Raw genomic sequence first — 16852 nt, 5'->3', positions numbered from 1 at the left:
AGTTTATATATATATATATATATATATATATATATATATATATATATATAGTTTTCGGCAGACACAGTATCTTTGTTTGTATGTGGTGCTGAGGATCGAACCGGGGCCACACGCATGCCAGGCGAGCTCACTACTGCTTGAGCCACATCCCCAGCCCATGATTTATTCTTTTGAGAAGAACTTTGAAAGATTTTATAGCTTATAACTGTTTTTTTTTAATTAAGAAGCAAAAAAACATTCCTCCACCTCCCCCATCCTAGTCCCTCATCCCACTTAGTTTTCAAAGATGGTTGCTGGGAAGTAAGCTAAAATTATTCTAGCTACTTAGGTTATGAATGGGTTTGTCAGGGTGAAGTAGGGAATTGGACTCCAGCTGTTTTTTCTTCTTCCAACATCTGTGGTAGTTAATTGCATGAACATGAGGTTAAAGTCACAGGAAGAACTCTTAAAGAACTGTAGAAGTAAAAACTGTGTCAAGAAATTCAGAAATTAGAATTTTGAAATTATAATTGAAATCATTAGAAAAATAAGGTTCATATAATCTGTAATATATTTAAGGACAGGATTGACAGCTATTATTTGATTCTATATAAGAAATTTCCTGGTACTAATAAAGCACTAAATTTAAAAAAAAACTGTGTCAAGAACTATTGAGGTTAAATAAGAGAAGGGCCAAATGTATTCATTAGACTTGACTTTAGTATGGTTCTTGGTGACTTTGAAGAGGTCAGATTCAGTGTTGTGTTACAACTGAAAGCCAGGGTGCTGTTAGTAAAACAGAAGAAGGGAGGTGAGGCAATAGAATTGGTGTCTATGGGTGTTATTTTTAAGTGGTTTGTCTCTGAAAGGGTGCAGAGAGAATTATGACCTCTTTAAACCCTAACCTCAAGAAGTATGCTATCACGTAAAGGCCCATCAATTTTAAAAAGGTATGCAGCTGGTAAACAGAAGAAAAATTTTCACATTTTGCTATTTGGAACCAAGTCTATTTAGTAGTCTAAATAATTCTCTAAAAGCAAATGGGGTGTCTGTTTTAGTGATTTAACAAGTTTATGTACTGCTTAGGTGCCCTTAAGTGTGTGTAGATGGTTTTCAATGATATAGGAATAATTGCTTTTTAGTTTTTGATTATTTAGGAAAACTTTTTATGTACTCTCTAAGCATTCATTGAGTACCAGCTGTGGGCCAGGCTCAAAGGTAGGTACTGAGATCACAGTGGAGAACAAGTCCCTTGTCCCTGCCCTTGTGCTGCAAATAGATTGAAGACAGATAATAAACATATTGAGTGTGGTCAGTATTGAGTAAGAATGAATATGGCATTTGGGGAGCATAAGATAGGGAGAGGGTCAATTTTGTTAGGAAGCTGGAAAAAGTAAAGCATCTCTGTGAAAGTACTTTGTAGGCCATGGGAGGAATGGAGGAACCTTTGGATTGAGCAGAGGGAAGGAGGGGGAGGGCTTATGAGGGTAGGAAAGATGGTGGAATGAGATGGACATCATTACCCTAGGTACACATATGATTGCATGAATGGTGTGACTCTACTTCATGTACAACCAGAGAAGTGAAAAATTGTGCTCCATTTGTGTACAATGAATCCAAGAGCTTTCTGCTGTCATGTATAACTGATTAGAACTAATAAAAATAAATTTTAAAAAAAGAAAGTACTTTGTAAATTAAGGTCCTTCAAACTGTTTATTGTAGGATAAGGGTGAAGGATTTTCTTTAGATTAAAAATGTCATTTTGTTTTTTGAATTTTGTCTATCTTAAATCACTTTATCATTGTTTTGGTTCTGTTCATATCATATGTGTTGTTTTTTTTTAAGTTGTAGATGGACACAATATCTTTATTTATTTTTTATGTGGTACTGAGGATTGAGCCCAGTGCCTCACACATGCTAGGCAAGCACTGTAACACTGAGCCACAACCCCAGCTCCTCATATGTGTTCTTATTAGATATGTATTTTACTTTTTAAAATACGGTATCATTTCTACTTCTGTTGAAGTAGAAAAAAAATGAAAGCCTATTAGTTTGATTATTCAAAATTAAAAACAAAGACTTATACCCATGTGGATTCTATCTAAAGTAATATGAAACACATTGAAGCAACCCTGGAAATTAGGAAAAAATAGTTCTAGAATAACTAGACATAATATGAAAAGGAAAATCTCCGACCTCTCCTGTTTCAATTACCATCTCTGAGGGCTCATCCCAGCTTCAACAATCCCTTGGGATCAGCTGCAGTCTTTGTTTTGACAGTAGTGGAGTTCAGCTTCTCCCACTGCCCAGTCGTATTCCTTGATCGTTGTAGGTCTCAAGAATTTGCTCTAAGCACCAACCCTGCTACATACAAAAGGAAGATAACTGAAAGGTGGTGACAAACATTTATAAGCATCCACAGTATATAATGAATCAATTTCTTACTTCTGTGTATACAGTTGTACTAGCTGTAATCATTTTTCAAAAAATTAAGTAATTTTAGTTATTCTCTGTGGTTCAAAGGAGTAGTGTTGAAGTATGGCTGAATTAGAGTCTTAAAATTGCTTTTTACAGCTCAATTTATAGAGTAAAATTATAAAAATAATGTTTTTAAAACAATAAAGTTTTTTTTTTTTTTAAATTTTTGTACTGGGGATTGAATTCAGGGGCACTTTACCACTAAGCTACATGGAAGAACCTTAAATGCATTCTGCTTAGTGAAAAAAGCTAGTCTCAAAAGAACTTTTTATTTTTTATTTTGAGACAAAGTCTTGCTAAGATGCTGGGGGGGTCTTGGTAAGTTGCAGAGGTTGACCTCTAAGTTGTGATTATCTTGCCTCAGCCTACTGAGTTTTTGAATTTCAGGCATGTGCCACCATGCTCAGCTATCACCAACGTGTTTTTAAAAGTAGATTATTTCTTAAAGAAATTTCAGGTTGACAGCAAAATCTGATCAAAGTTCAGAGAATTCTCATATATTCTTGACCCACACACCCATTACCATCCCCACTGTCAATATATAGCATCAGAGTTGTACATTTGTCATAGCTATGAACCTACATTGACATTGTTGTTATGCAAAGCCTGTAGTTTACATTAGGGTTCATTCTTGGTGTTGTACCTTCCATGGGTTTGAACAAATGTATAATGACATGTTATCTACATCAGTAGTATCAGATAAAATAGTTTCACTGTCCTAAAAATCCTCTGTGTTCTGCCTATTTATCCCTCTGTCCCTGTAAACCATGGCAATCACTGATCCTATCGCTGTTCCCATAGCTTTACTTTTTCCAAAATGTCATATGGTTGGAATAATGCAGCATGTAGTCTTTTGAGACTGGCTTCTTTCACTAAGCAGTATGCATTTAAGGTTCTTCCAAGTCTTTTCATGACTTGATAGCACATTTCTTTTTACTTTTGAATAATATTCTGTAGTATGAATGTACCATAGTTTTTTTTTCCTATTAAAAACATCTCAGTTGCTTTCTATTTTTGGTAGTTATAAATGAATGTGTGAAGATTTTTGTGTGGACATAAATTTTCAACTCATTTGGGATAAGTCCCAAGGAGTGTAATTGTTAGATTGTATGTCAAGAATATATTTAGTTGTATAAGAACGTACCAAACTATCTTCCAAAGTGGCTATACCATTTTTCATTCCTATAGAAATTTATGAGAGTTGCTTCCGTTCCACATACTTGACAGCATTTGGTGTTCAGTGTTTGGATTTTTGCCATTTTTAAAAAAAATTTTTTCATTATAGTTGGGTACAATACCTTTATTTTTTTTTAAAGAGAGAGAGAGAGAGAGAGAGAGAGAGAGAGAGAGAGAGAGAGAGAGAGAGAATTTTTTAATATTTATTTTTCAGTTTTCGGTGGACACAACATCTGTATTTTATTTTATGTGGTGCTCAGGCTTGAACCCAGAGCCCTGCGCATGCCAGGAGAGCGCGTTACCACTTGAGCCACATCCCCAGCCCCAATACCTTTATTTATTTTTATTTTTTTATATGGTGCTGAGGATGGAACCCAGTGTCTTGCATGTGCTAGGGGGAGTGCTCTACTGCTGAGCCACAACCCCAGCCCCGATTTCTGCCATTTTAATAAGTGTATAGTCGTCTCATTGTTTTAATCTACAATTCTGTAATGACATATGATGTTGAGCATCTTTCATATGCTTACCAGCCATCTGTATATCTTTGGTGAGGTGTCTTTTCACTTCCTTTGCCCCTTTTTTGGCTATTTTTGGAGATTGAAACCAGGGCCTTGTGCATGCAAAACAGTTGCTCTATTATGAGCTACATCTCCAGCCCTACTTTGCCCATTTTAAAATGAAGTTGTTTCTTACTTTTGAGTTTTAAGAGTTCTTTGTGTATTTTAGTTAGATAGCAGTCCTCTGTTGAATGTCTTTTGCAAATATCTCCCCTCAGTCACTGGCTTTTCTTCCCATTATTTTAGTGAAGAAAATTTTAGAAAGATGTTCTGTTCATTCTTTAGACATCTGCTCTGTGCTGGATACTGAAGTAGAGGCTTGTGTTAATATTAGAAAAATCAAACATGACCCTATAGTCAATATCAGATGGGGAAGATAAGTTCATCAAATGAGTATAGTGCAATTGTGTAAGTGCTATAATGAAGGCAAATACGGGTACCATTTGGTGCTAGCACAGCTAACTAGTTGTAGGAGATCCAAAAAAAGCTTTATTTGTAGCTAATGTTTAATAAGCATTTAATACTCCTGGCAGTATTCTAAAATCTTTACATTTACTAATTTAATCCTCACAACAATTATGTGAGATCATCATATCCCCATTTTATAGGAAACTGAGGCAAAGAGAAGCGATGGTAGAGATGAGATTGAGACCTGGGCAGGATAACACAGTCTATGCTCTTTACCACTGCAGTCGTATGAAGGCTTTTAGGAGGAATTGTACTTTAAGCAGAAAACTTAAGAATAACTAATTAAAGGCTAATCAGGTAACAGGGTAAGAGGCCCTCTAGGCAGAGGGAATAATATGTTGGAAGACTTGAAGTCAGAGAGAGCAGGGTTGAGTTTAGGTAGCTGAAAATAAGGTGTAAATGAGTGAAGTATGTATGGCTAGGGAGGTAGATCAGGCCACAGAATCAATGCCTGGTAAATCAACCTGAGGAGTCTAGTTTACCATATGCTCAGGGGACAGGAAACAACTGAAGTGTTTTCAGCAGGGGAATAACATATTATATTTGTATTATGAAAAGAGAAATGGATTGGAGGGGGCAAAATTGGGTTGGGAAACTTTCAGAATAATAGAGGAATAATGGCATATTGGTATTGATGATGGAAAGGACTAATGAATATGGAAGATGCTCCATTTAGCAGGAAGAATTATTATGATTTCAGAGGCTGATCATATGTGAGGGTTGAGATCATGGTTTGGACAGCTTGGTAGAGAGTGGTGCATCCCTTGAAGAAGTTGGAAGAGAGGAATTATGGGGAGGGGCTGGAGGAACATGGGGGAAAGATGAGGTAAGGTTAGGATTTGCTGAGTTGGAAAATGTTTTTTTTTTTTTTTTTTTAAATATTTATTTATTTTTTTAGTTATCGGCGGGCACAACATCTTTGTTTGTATGTGGTGCTGAGGATCGAACCCGGGCCGCACGCATGCCAGGCGAGCGCGCTACCGCTTGAGCCACATCCCCAGCCCGGAAAATGTTTTGATGAGACGGGCAGAGTGAGCACTTACATGTGCAGATGTAACCAATTATAGGTCTGTAGCACTTAGGAAAGAGATTTGAACTGGAGATATACACAGATGTGCAAAATATGGAAGTCATTCTCATATAGGTGGTAAATTAAGCCATGGATTGCAGAAGGAAATAGTCAATAATTTAAAACATTAGTGAGAACAAGTAAGGTAAAGCTTGAAAAGTGTTGGTACTTTTGGTGAGGGGGCGGGAACCAGATGCAAGTAATTGAGGCATGATGAAACATGAGGGATTAGAGAAGGTAGTGGCTAGAGTGGAATGTGGGGCAGTGGCTTTAAGACAGGAGTTCTTTAAAATTGGGAGAGCCTCAAAAAAAAATTAAAAAAAATAAAAATAAAAATAAAATTGGGAGAGCCTCAAACATGTTTCAAAGTTGATGAGAAGGAAGGAGAGGTAAGGGCAAGATTGGAAACACTACAGTGCTGAGTGGGAATTGCAGAAAGACATCTGAGTAGATTTGTAAGAATGGTATCTAGAGCCCAGGTGAAGGGATTAAGACCCAGGAGGAAGGGAGGACCCTCCTGTTTCCATTGTAATAGGGCAGGGTCAGGAATCTCTGTGTTCTGTCAGGAGGAGAAGCAGGTTCTGATGTTGGCTTTAGGTTCATTGAGAAGGAGGAGGTGAGGCTCTCTTAAAGTAGGTGCATAATGGTTGGCAGCTTGAGAAACATCAGGATATTTGAAATAGTTGACATGGAGGGTGAGAATGCTGACAAAGAAGGCATAGTAATATTGCTAAGGCAAGTTTTGTGGACTCCGGTAAGGCCAGTGACCAAAAATTTATGGATGTCACTGACCTGCATTAATATATTTTAATTTAATAAGCACTGTTTTGAAGAGATTGGGATTCCTTTTCTGGACAGTCACATTGTTAAGTATTTCAGTAGTTATCTTTGAAGTTTAAGAATTTGGCTGTCTTTCCTCCTATAACCATTGTTTGTTTGTTTGTTTTGGTACTAGGAATTGAACTAGGGTGCTTTACCACTGAGCCACATCCCTAGCCCTTTTTATTTCTTATTTTGAGATAGGGTCTCACTAAGTTACCTACAGCCTTGCTAAGTTGCTGAGGCTGGCTTTGAACTTTCGATCCTCCTGTGTCAGTCTCCCGTGTCACTAGGATTACAGGCATGTGCCACTGCCCCTGGCCTCCCATAACTAAGAGGGTCCTAAAGTATAGAGAGGCAGTGGGTCATAAAATAATAAAATGAAAAATAATTTTGCTTTACAGCTTTTTCAGTAATGAATTGTATTTGTTGACTCTTTATTCTGTACTACTCTTGTACTTAAAATAGGATTTTTGAGTGACAGAAGATTATTAGATAGAAATATAACCTGATATTTTCCTTTCTTCTTCTTATTGTTATTTTTATTTTATTTTACTTTATTTTATTTTTTCTTTTTGGTAGTAGAAATTGAACCCAGGGGCACTTTACCACTGAGCTACATTCACAGCCCTTTTTATTTTATTTTTTTATTTTGAGACAGGGTCTTGCTAAATTGCGAGGCTGGCCTCGAACTTGTGATCATCCTGCCTCAGTCTCCAGAGTTGCTGGGATTGCAGGCTTACGCCACCGTGCCTGGCCAGTGCTATTTTTTTTGTTGTTGTTAAAGCAGGAACAGGGGTGGGGTTGTGGCTTAGCGGTAGAGTGCTCACCTTGCACGTGTGAGACCCTGGGTTCGATCCTCAGCTCCACATAAAAAAAAAAAAAAAAGAAAATAAACAAAATAAAGATATTGTGTCCATGTATAACTAAAAAATATTTTTTAAAAAAGCAGGAACATATTTGCCAAGTGAAATCTTATAGGTCTCATATTTAAAACAGCTATAAATGGTGGTACTTTGATGTGAGCTAATAATTAAGAACCCAAACACTGGAGTCAAACTACCTGGAGTTAGAATATGCTTCCTAGATATGTAACCACACAAAAGTTCGGTTTCCTCCTCTGTAAAGTCAGGCTATAGTACTTGCATCATAGAGTTTTTATGTGTTTTAAATAAGATACTACCTGTAAAGTAAAACTACTTTGTACAGTGCTCTATAATTGTTAATTTAATACATCTGGTTAAAACAAAGCTGAGGGGTGTGTTCTAGCAGCCCTGATTGCCTGGTTCCAACTTAACCTGTGTAGTGGTTCCTGAGGTGCCTTCCAGGAACTCTTCTATGAAGGGTAGTTTGAAAACTTATGATCTAGTTCATCCTCCACCATTTCATATGAGGAAATTAGGCTTCAGATTGAGTACTAACATTTTAAAGATCACTAGGCTCCATACAACAGCTAACTGCTGAATTAAGCCACATAATTAAGATCTGAGGACAGAAAGGTAAAACACTGACTTAGAAGGAAGCTTAATATTTTTTAAATTATAAAGAAGTCAACTGAGGGGTTTATTCTGAGACCTATGGAGAGCTCAGCTGAAGTTCTGGATTTCAGATTTTTGTTCTGGATTTGAGATACTGCTTCCCCTACATTTAAAAATCTCAGGACTCATGAAGAGAATGAGTTAAAAGCCAGCATCGTCAAATTAATGAGACCCTAAGAAACTCAAAGGGACCCTGTCTCTAAATAAAAATATAAAAAAAGGGGTGGGGATGGGAATCAGTGGATGAATGCCTCTGGGTTGAATTTCTGGTACCAAAAAGAAAACAACACACACACACACACACACACACACACACACACTCTCTGTCTCTCTCTCTCTCTCTCTCTCTCTCTCTCTCTCTCTCACACACACACACACACACACACACACACACACACACAAAATAAAGAAGTCAACTGATTAGCATGCCCTTTTGATGTATGTAGGATTTTTAGTAAAAATCTGATCTGCTAGATGAACTGAGGGTTGGCTTTTTGTTTTGTTTTGTTACTGGGGATTGAACCCAGGGATGCTTTACCACCAAGCTACATCCCCAGGCCTTTTTTATTTTTTGTTTGAGACAGGGTCTTGCTAAGTTGCTGAAGCTGGCCTCAAACTTGTGATCCTCCTGACTCAGCCTCTTGAATCACTGAGATTACAGGCATATGCCACTGTGCCTGATGTGAAAGGGTTCTCAACTATTTTATTTCATTGTTTACTTAGAAATTGAATTTTGAACAATCTTTTAAAAAGCATATGCAACTCTCACTGGAAGTTTAAAAAAGTCTCACACTTCCTTATGAGAAGTACCCAACTTATTTTATGATAGAACTATAATTTTCAGCAAATATGGGCCTTCTGCCACCAAATCTTGGATTTATTCTTCAAATGGTGATGGAAATCTCATAATTTTTATGGTAAATGATGTGTGATACATAATAAAAAATATGATGTCTGATATATAGGTAATAGTTACTAGCAATTCTTGTGAAATAGTCAAATCATAAGTTATGTTATTGGTTCTTAATTAGAAAGTCTTTTATATTGTGCTCTTCTGATTAAAAGAGAAAAAAATATATAATTAATTCTTCAGATGGAAATTTTAAAAGTAACATTGTATTAGATATTGAGCCTAGAAAAATGAACAGGTATGGTATTTGCTTTCCAAGAACTTCTTTCCATTCTAGAAATTGTGAATTCTTATGAATTGGCAAACACCCCCTAATCCCTACACTGGGGCACTTTACCACTGAGCTCCACTGTTGACATTTTTAATTAATTAACTAATTTTAATTTTTAATTGTAGTTGGACACAATACCTTTATTTTACTTACTATTTTTATATGGTGCTGAGGATTGAACCCAAAGTCTTGCACATGCTCAGCAAGCACTCTACCGCTGAGCCATAACCCCAGCCCAGTTTTTAATTTATTTTTGAGGTAGGGTCTCACTAAGTTGCCCAGGTGGCCTCAAACTTATGATCCTCTTGCCTCAGCCTCCTGTGTGCTGGGATTACAGGCCTGGCTAATACAAGAGTTTTGAGAAACCATTTGTATCAGTCTTTATAAAAAGCCTTGAAAGCTTGCCTATACTTCTTAATCTGCTATTTCTGGGAATTTGTCTTAAGAAAGGAATTGTGTGGGGGGCAAGGTACTAGGGATTGAACCCAGGGGCACTTTACTACTGAGCCACCGCCCCAGTCCTTTTTATTTTTTGAGACAGGGCCTTGCTAAGTTGCTGAGGCTGACATGGAACTTGTGATCCTCCTGCCTCAGCCTCTTGAGTTGTTGGGATTACAGGTGTGTCCCACTGCACCCAGCAAGAAAGGAATCTTGAGATGTGCATAAAGATTTCTATTTTTTAAAAAAAAATATTTATTTTTTAGTTTTAGGTGGACACAACATCTTTATTTTATTTTTATGTGGTGCTGAGGATCGAACCCAGCACCCCGCGCATGCCGGGCAAGCGCGCTACCGCTTGAGCCACATCCCCAGCCCCGTAGATTTCTAATTTTTAATTTGAGCTGCCTCCTTTCTTACTAGAAATTTTTTATTTGTAAAAAAAGAAAAAAGTTCTATAAACAGGAACTTGATTTGGCAGTAAGCAATTCTTATTTTCTGTCCTTTCCTTGCTACCTTTGAGTAAACAATAAGGTGAGAAAAAGATGAGAAAAGACATCTACTGGTACCACAATGTAGTGACTGCTTCCTCTGGTGCATCCTGCTATGATGTCTTCTTTCTTCTCCCATCCTCAGGGTAGTGTGACCCTGAAGCATTTCTACCTCTTGTTGCATGTCCCAGGGTCTCGGGCCCTAGCCGTGATCTTGGTTCTTTGGGGGTTAAGCAAGTGTAGAAGGCTGGGGATGAAGTGGTAGGGATAAGTAGTTTAGGGAAATGAGGTATCCATCTTGCTGCAGGTTGGACAGAATTTGGCTTAGGAAATCAAAGCTTCCAGAATAAGTAAACTGGCCAAGTTCCAGTCAGAGGAAGGGCCGTTCTACACCAGAAGGAAATTTCATCTGTTGAGGTTGAGTACAAACATTTACTTAAGAGGATTGTCTTCTCTGCATTGCTTATAATAATAAAATATTGTGAATAATCCAGATCTTACACTGGTAAGCCTATATACTATGATAACAAAAAGGTGAAGAATACGATAACATAGCAATTGATATTTATAATATAATAAATGAAAAAAGCATAATTTTATGAAAACTGCATATTAGTTGTGTAACCAGTATTATCCATTGTCTTATTTCTGGCTTGCCTTCAGACCCTCCTTGTAAGTTTCTAGCTTTGAGTAAATTTCATACTATGCTTTCTTTTTTAAAAAATGTTTTAGTTGGAGATGGACACAATACCTTTATTTAGTACTTTTTATGTGGTGCTGGGGATTGAACCCATTGTCTCACGCACATGCTAGGCAAGCCCTCCACCATTGAGCCACAACCCCAGCCCTTACTATGCTTTCTTTATTCCAACTCCAGAGCTGAAAATTTTTGCTGAATTAAACCACACAATCATGCCATTTGATTCTTAGTTCCATTTTCTCATTTCATATTGCCATTTTCCACAAGGGTAGTTCTAAAGCTTGTAGTGCTGACCTTCCTCATCTTTTCACATGACAGAAATACCTAAACTTCTTTCCTTTCCTTCCCTTGACTGTATTTCATGATCAGCAGACTTCATTTTGTTTCTCTTCATTATTTGAAAAATTCTTCTATTGTATAATGTACATGAGTAAGTCTTATTTCTTGTGAAAAATCTTTGAGCATGGGGGTTACTATCTACAAGTATTTCTTTTTAATTCAGAGGCATATTTGAGCAGTTAAAATTCCAGTAAAATTGCTGTTTATTGTCATTTTTTTTTCTTTTCTTTCTTTTTCTTTTTTTTTTTTTTTTTGGTATTGGGGATTGAACTCAGAGGCACATAACCACTGAACCACATCCCCAACCCTTTTTTGTATTTTTAATTTAGAGACAGGGTCTCACTGAGTTGCTTAGTGCCTCACTGAGTTGCTGAGGCTGGCTTTGAATTCTTGATCCTCCTACCTTAGTTTCCTGAGCTGCTGGGATTATAGTGTGCACCACCATGCCTAGCTATTGTCATATTTTAAAAATAGATTTCCTTTATAATTTTAATATTGAATGTTTTTTGCTAAAAGCAATAAGAATCAACTTTAGTGCAAAATGTGGTAGCACATACCTACAATCCCAGCAATTTGGGAGTCTGAGGCAGGAAGATCACAAGTTCAAAACAATTTTCAACAACTTAATGAGGCCCTAAGCAACTTAGTGAGACCCTGTCTCTAAATAATAAATAAACAAATAAACAAACAAATAAGTAAATAAATAGATAGGGCTGGAGATGTAGCTCAGTGGCTAAGTGCCCCTGGGTTCAATCCTTGGTACAAAAAAAAAAAAAAAAGAATCAACTTTAGTAGTTGTTTTCAAACCCTTTATTTCTGAACTTATACTGTTTAGTATAGTGCTCCTTAGTGTGTAATTGGTGGTAGAATTTGACCAGTTCCTACTCTGATGATTAACATTTTCCATCTAAGGATTTTAAATTTAGGTATATATAACAGTTACACATTGAACATAGTCTAGTGGCAAAATTGTTTGAAATAATTTTTAAACATTTTCTAGCAATAGAAAACTCATCTGGGGGGCTGGAGTTGTAGCTCAGTGCTGGAGTGCTTGACTTGCATGTGTGGTTTGATCCTCAGACCATACAATCAATCAATCAATCAATAAAAAATATTGTGTTCATCTACAACTAAAAATAAAAAAGAACTTATCTGCATTTCAGTTTTTATTAGGTGAGAATATTATTACAATGATAGACACAACCCAATTTTTACTATTGATATAAATGTATTTCAGAAATACATTTACAGAGTATTAAGTACAGAATAGTTTTCTTTAAAGCACAGAAACTTAACAATTAGAGTAAAAAAAAACCCTATGAATAACTTTTTTCTTTTCCCCCCTTTTTAGGCTTCATTGCTCCGATTTCAGAGTACCCTGGTAATAGCTGAGCATGCAGATGACTCCCTAGCACCTATTACTTTAAATACCATCACTGCAGCCAAACATCTTGGAGGTGAAGTGTCTTGCTTAGTAGCTGGAACCAAATGTGACAAGGTGAGAAATTTTTAAGGTCAGCCATAGCAAATATAATCTCCATCAAGAGACAGGAAAAGATGGCAACAGAGAATTATGCTGAGGACTATAACCCAAACTGGGCTCTAATCCCCATTAAATGACCAGTGTCACAACCATTACTGTGTGTGAAAAAGGAACTAAAAGGTTTGCTCACTAAGCATTTTATCTTTTGGAATGAGGTAGAATACTTGATTTAGTTCCACTGGCATCATCATATGCCATCAGGTACCAAGTAGAATGATAATATTTGAGTCCCCTTAAAGGTTAATAGCCAATCCCTTTTTGTGTTGATGAATATACTTACTAATTGCTTCTAATTCCTGAAAGTGGTAAATCTGGACAAAGTATCATGGGTGTTAATTTTTAATTGGTAGGAGAATTCAAATGTATTATTCTTACCAAATTATAGCTGGTACTAAAACATGTTCTTGTCATTGTTATAAATAAGATAATGAAAACTTTGAAAACCAACCCTCAGGAAAGATGCTGTAATGTGGGTTGCAGGGTCTGTGCACTGAGCTGCTGTGAAAATGAGTACTTCAGTATGCTCATACCATTTGAGCCCTCTCATATTCTAAAGGAGTAGCCAAGTAGATGATTGAGAGTTTGAACCTCTTAGAAGAGTAAATCTGGACAGGGTATGTTTTTTTCTTAGGCGATTTTATTTTATTTTTTTACTAAACTATCAATGCAGGGCATGTGATAATTCAGGTTCTGAATGCTAGTGTAATTCCTTATATGAAATTGGTATTTTCAAAGAACGTATCCTAGCAGGTTTAGGGTTAATGTGGACTCATTACCTAACAACTATTAACATTTATTGAATCTTATATAGTTGATATTAACCACAACATCTGACAATATGGCTGAACTACCTTTTTTGTTTACTCAATTTTCAGATACATACAAATTTTGGATTTGTCTTGCTATAATTTTAAGTATTATTCTAATATTGTCTTAACAATATTTGAAACGATATCTACTTAGTTACAGTGTTATGTCATGTTCTAATCTTTAAAGAAAACAACAAATGCCTATGAATAATATAGGCAAATTTCAACTTTGTATTGGGTTTTGTTTTTTTTTTGCTATTTATCATAAATAAAAAGTGATTCTTTTGTGAGGTGCCAGAAGATAAAAGATAGGACAGATGTGTAATCCCAGTGACTTGGAAGGCTGAGGTAGAAGGATCTCAAGTTTGAGATCCTCAGCAACTTAGCAAGACCCTGTTTCAAAATAAAAATAAAAATGACTGGGGAAGCAGTTCAGTGACAGAGAGCCCCTGGGTTCAATTCCCAGTACCTGCCCCCACCACCCAAAGAAAGAAAGATTTGAGCCAGGCATGGTGGTGCAGCAGCTTGGGAGGCTGAGGCAGGAGGATTGCAAGTTCAAAGCCAGCCTCAGCAATTTAGTAAGGCACTAAGCAACTCAGTGTGACCCTGTCTCTAAATAAAAATTTTTTAAAAAGGGCTGGAGGTGTGGCTCAGTGGGAAAACATCCTGGGTTAAAAAAAAAAAAGAAAGAAAGAAAGAAAGAAGATTTGATAGGAAAACTCTGTCCCCATTTTATTTCTAGGGAGCGATAGCTACTTTGGAATTAACTTGGTTTTGTAATTAGAAATTCTCTTAAAATTAGAGAAGCTAAATACAGATGCATCCATAATAATGGGCCTCCTGTACAAGATAGTGTACTTTCAGAAGGTGGACTTTTGTGTTACATTCTTTCTTCATTGAATATTGTTGGACCATTGAGAGTGGGAAGGGGGCACAGCCTTTTTTGCCCAATCATCAGTGGATCCCTGAATCATCTTGGAGGTATACAAGCAGATGGTAATATGTCTGGTATGACTCTGATAAACAGAAACGGATCCTGCTGTATTAAAGATACTAAAAGGGAGAATTCTGATTGCCTTCTATATATAGAAAATCTGAGTGCCAAAAAGCTTCCTTAGAAACCTATCTTGATTCCAAAGAGGAAAAATGAAAAATTAAAAAAGAAAATATGACAAATGTTTTATTATAGATAAATATATGTATGTGGGCAGAACTCAGCAGTTGACAGTAGGCTGTATTATAAGATTTTATTTGTTGCTCAGCATTATTAATTTTAATATCCAGTAAGATGCAGTGAGTTTTTAAGTAAGATGTTTAAGTCTTGTTTTTCATCTTATTAATTTTAATATCCAGTAAAATGCAGTGAATTTTAAAGTAAGATGTTTAAGACTTGTTTTTCACCTTTAGGAAACCCTAATTCTAAAATGTATTGACTGCGTTATTAATATGAGAGAGAGCAATGTTGATTTTGGTTTGTCAATTAGTACTTTTGTTTTTCAAGGTAGAATTTTTGTTGAAATTCTTTGTTGATAGAAGTTGGGGCTGGGATTGTGACTCAGTGTTAGAACGCTTGCCTAACATGTGTGAGGCACTGGGTTTGATCCTCAGCATCACATAAAAATAAATAAATAAAATAAAGGTATCATGTCCATTTACAACTAAAAATATTTAAAAAGAAAAGTCTATGTAAGGTGAATACTTAGATCAGTTGGCAGAAGATTTTCTTTGTTTAAGGATTAAAAAAAATAAAACAACAACATTTGTTTTATTTCTAAGTGTCCCTTTTAATAGGAATGATTTTTGTAGTTAACTGTTAAAATTGTATGCTGTTGATGGTGCCTCTATTTGGATATTTCTGATAGATGGATGATTAGAAACTTATCTTTTAATCACAGGTGGCACAAGATCTCTGTAAAGTAGCAGGTGTAGCAAAAGTTCTGGTGGCTCAGCATGATGCTTACAAAGGCCTCCTTCCAGGTGAGGTTTTGCATTGGAAAAGTGTGAGTTATGCTTGATTATATGAATGTGAAAATATTATGAGATGCTTTTTTATCAAATGTGTTTAATTCTCAGAGGAACTAACACCATTGATTTTGGCAACTCAGAAGCAATTCAATTACACACACATCTGTGCTGGAGCATCTGCCTTTGGAAAGGTGAGAAGACTGGGAATGTGGAGTCTCATGTCACCTACTTGAAAGAGTTAGATTTCATTGTGTTAAAAATGTATAACAGGGGCTGGGGTTTTGGCTTAGTGGTATAGTGCTTGCCTAGCATGTGTGAGGCACTGGGTTCTATTCTCAGCACCACATATAAATAAATAATTTAAAGGTCCATTGACAACTAAAAAATATTTTTAAAAAATGTACAACAGACTTTGTTTAGACAGGTGATCCAGATTTATCCACATTAATGGGGTACTTTTGCTACACTTTATTTATTTATTTCAAGATTTTGTCAAATTTTCTGTTAAAATGCCATTTACATATTTTCAAATTTTGTCACAGAGATCTCTTTTGTTCTCTCAAGATTTTGTCATATGAGAATGCTACTCTATGTTTTTAAATTTTGCCTTGGAGAAAACTCTATTAAGGCCACTGTTAAATTATTTTTGTTTTAAAATAGTTGAAAAACAGTTCATTTCTGTGTGTGTGTGTGAGAGAGAGAGAGAAAGTGTGTTGTTTCTATTAGTGACCCATCTTTTTTCAACATATATTTTAGTACCAGGGATTGAACTCAGGAGTGCTCAGCCTCGGAACTACAGTCCCAGCCCTTTTTATTTTTTATTTTGAGACAGGGTCTCACTAAGTTGCTTAGTCTTGCTAATTGGCTGAGATTGTCTTCGAATTTGTAATCCTCCTTTCTCAGCCTCCAGAGTTGCTTGGATTAAAGGAATGTGCCACTATGCCAAGTTCCTTATTTAGTTTTGGTGCATTACAGTTGTACATAATGGTGGGATTTGTTGTTAAATATGCATACATGCACACAGTATTTCCCCTTTCCTTTCCCTTCTCCCCCCCCCGTCCCTTTCCTCTACTCTATTGATCTTCCTTCGATTTTCATAAGACACCCCCACTTTTTTTCTTTTTTCCTCTCTAGCATCTGTGAAAGAAAATAAGACGCTTGACTCCTGAATTTTGCTTATTTTGCTGAACATAACGCTTTTAAGTTGTTTCCATTTTTCTGCAAATGACATACTTTTATTTTTCTTTAAGGTTGAATAAAACTCCATATATATATATATATATATATATATATATATATATA

At 36.2% G+C, this 16852-nt stretch overlaps 1 protein-coding gene across 1 annotated transcript in view; it reads left to right on the top strand.

The window, feature by feature from the left end:
• The window catches only part of Etfa (electron transfer flavoprotein subunit alpha), an 80443-nt gene that overhangs the window by 5599 nt on the left and 57992 nt on the right, over positions 1 to 16852 (top strand). The window contains exons 2-4 of the mRNA XM_015480376.2: positions 12585 to 12731; positions 15481 to 15562; positions 15659 to 15741. Of these exons, the coding sequence (XP_015335862.1) occupies positions 12585 to 12731; positions 15481 to 15562; positions 15659 to 15741 (312 nt within the window). The remainder of the gene's footprint in view (positions 1 to 12584; positions 12732 to 15480; positions 15563 to 15658; positions 15742 to 16852) is intronic.

This window comes from Marmota marmota, unplaced genomic scaffold (assembly GCF_001458135.2).
Source record: "Marmota marmota marmota unplaced genomic scaffold, marMar, whole genome shotgun sequence".
NCBI classification, from domain to species: domain Eukaryota; kingdom Metazoa; phylum Chordata; class Mammalia; order Rodentia; family Sciuridae; genus Marmota; species Marmota marmota.
Note: the sequence above shows the minus strand (reverse complement) of the source record. Positions and strands in the feature narration are given on the sequence as shown.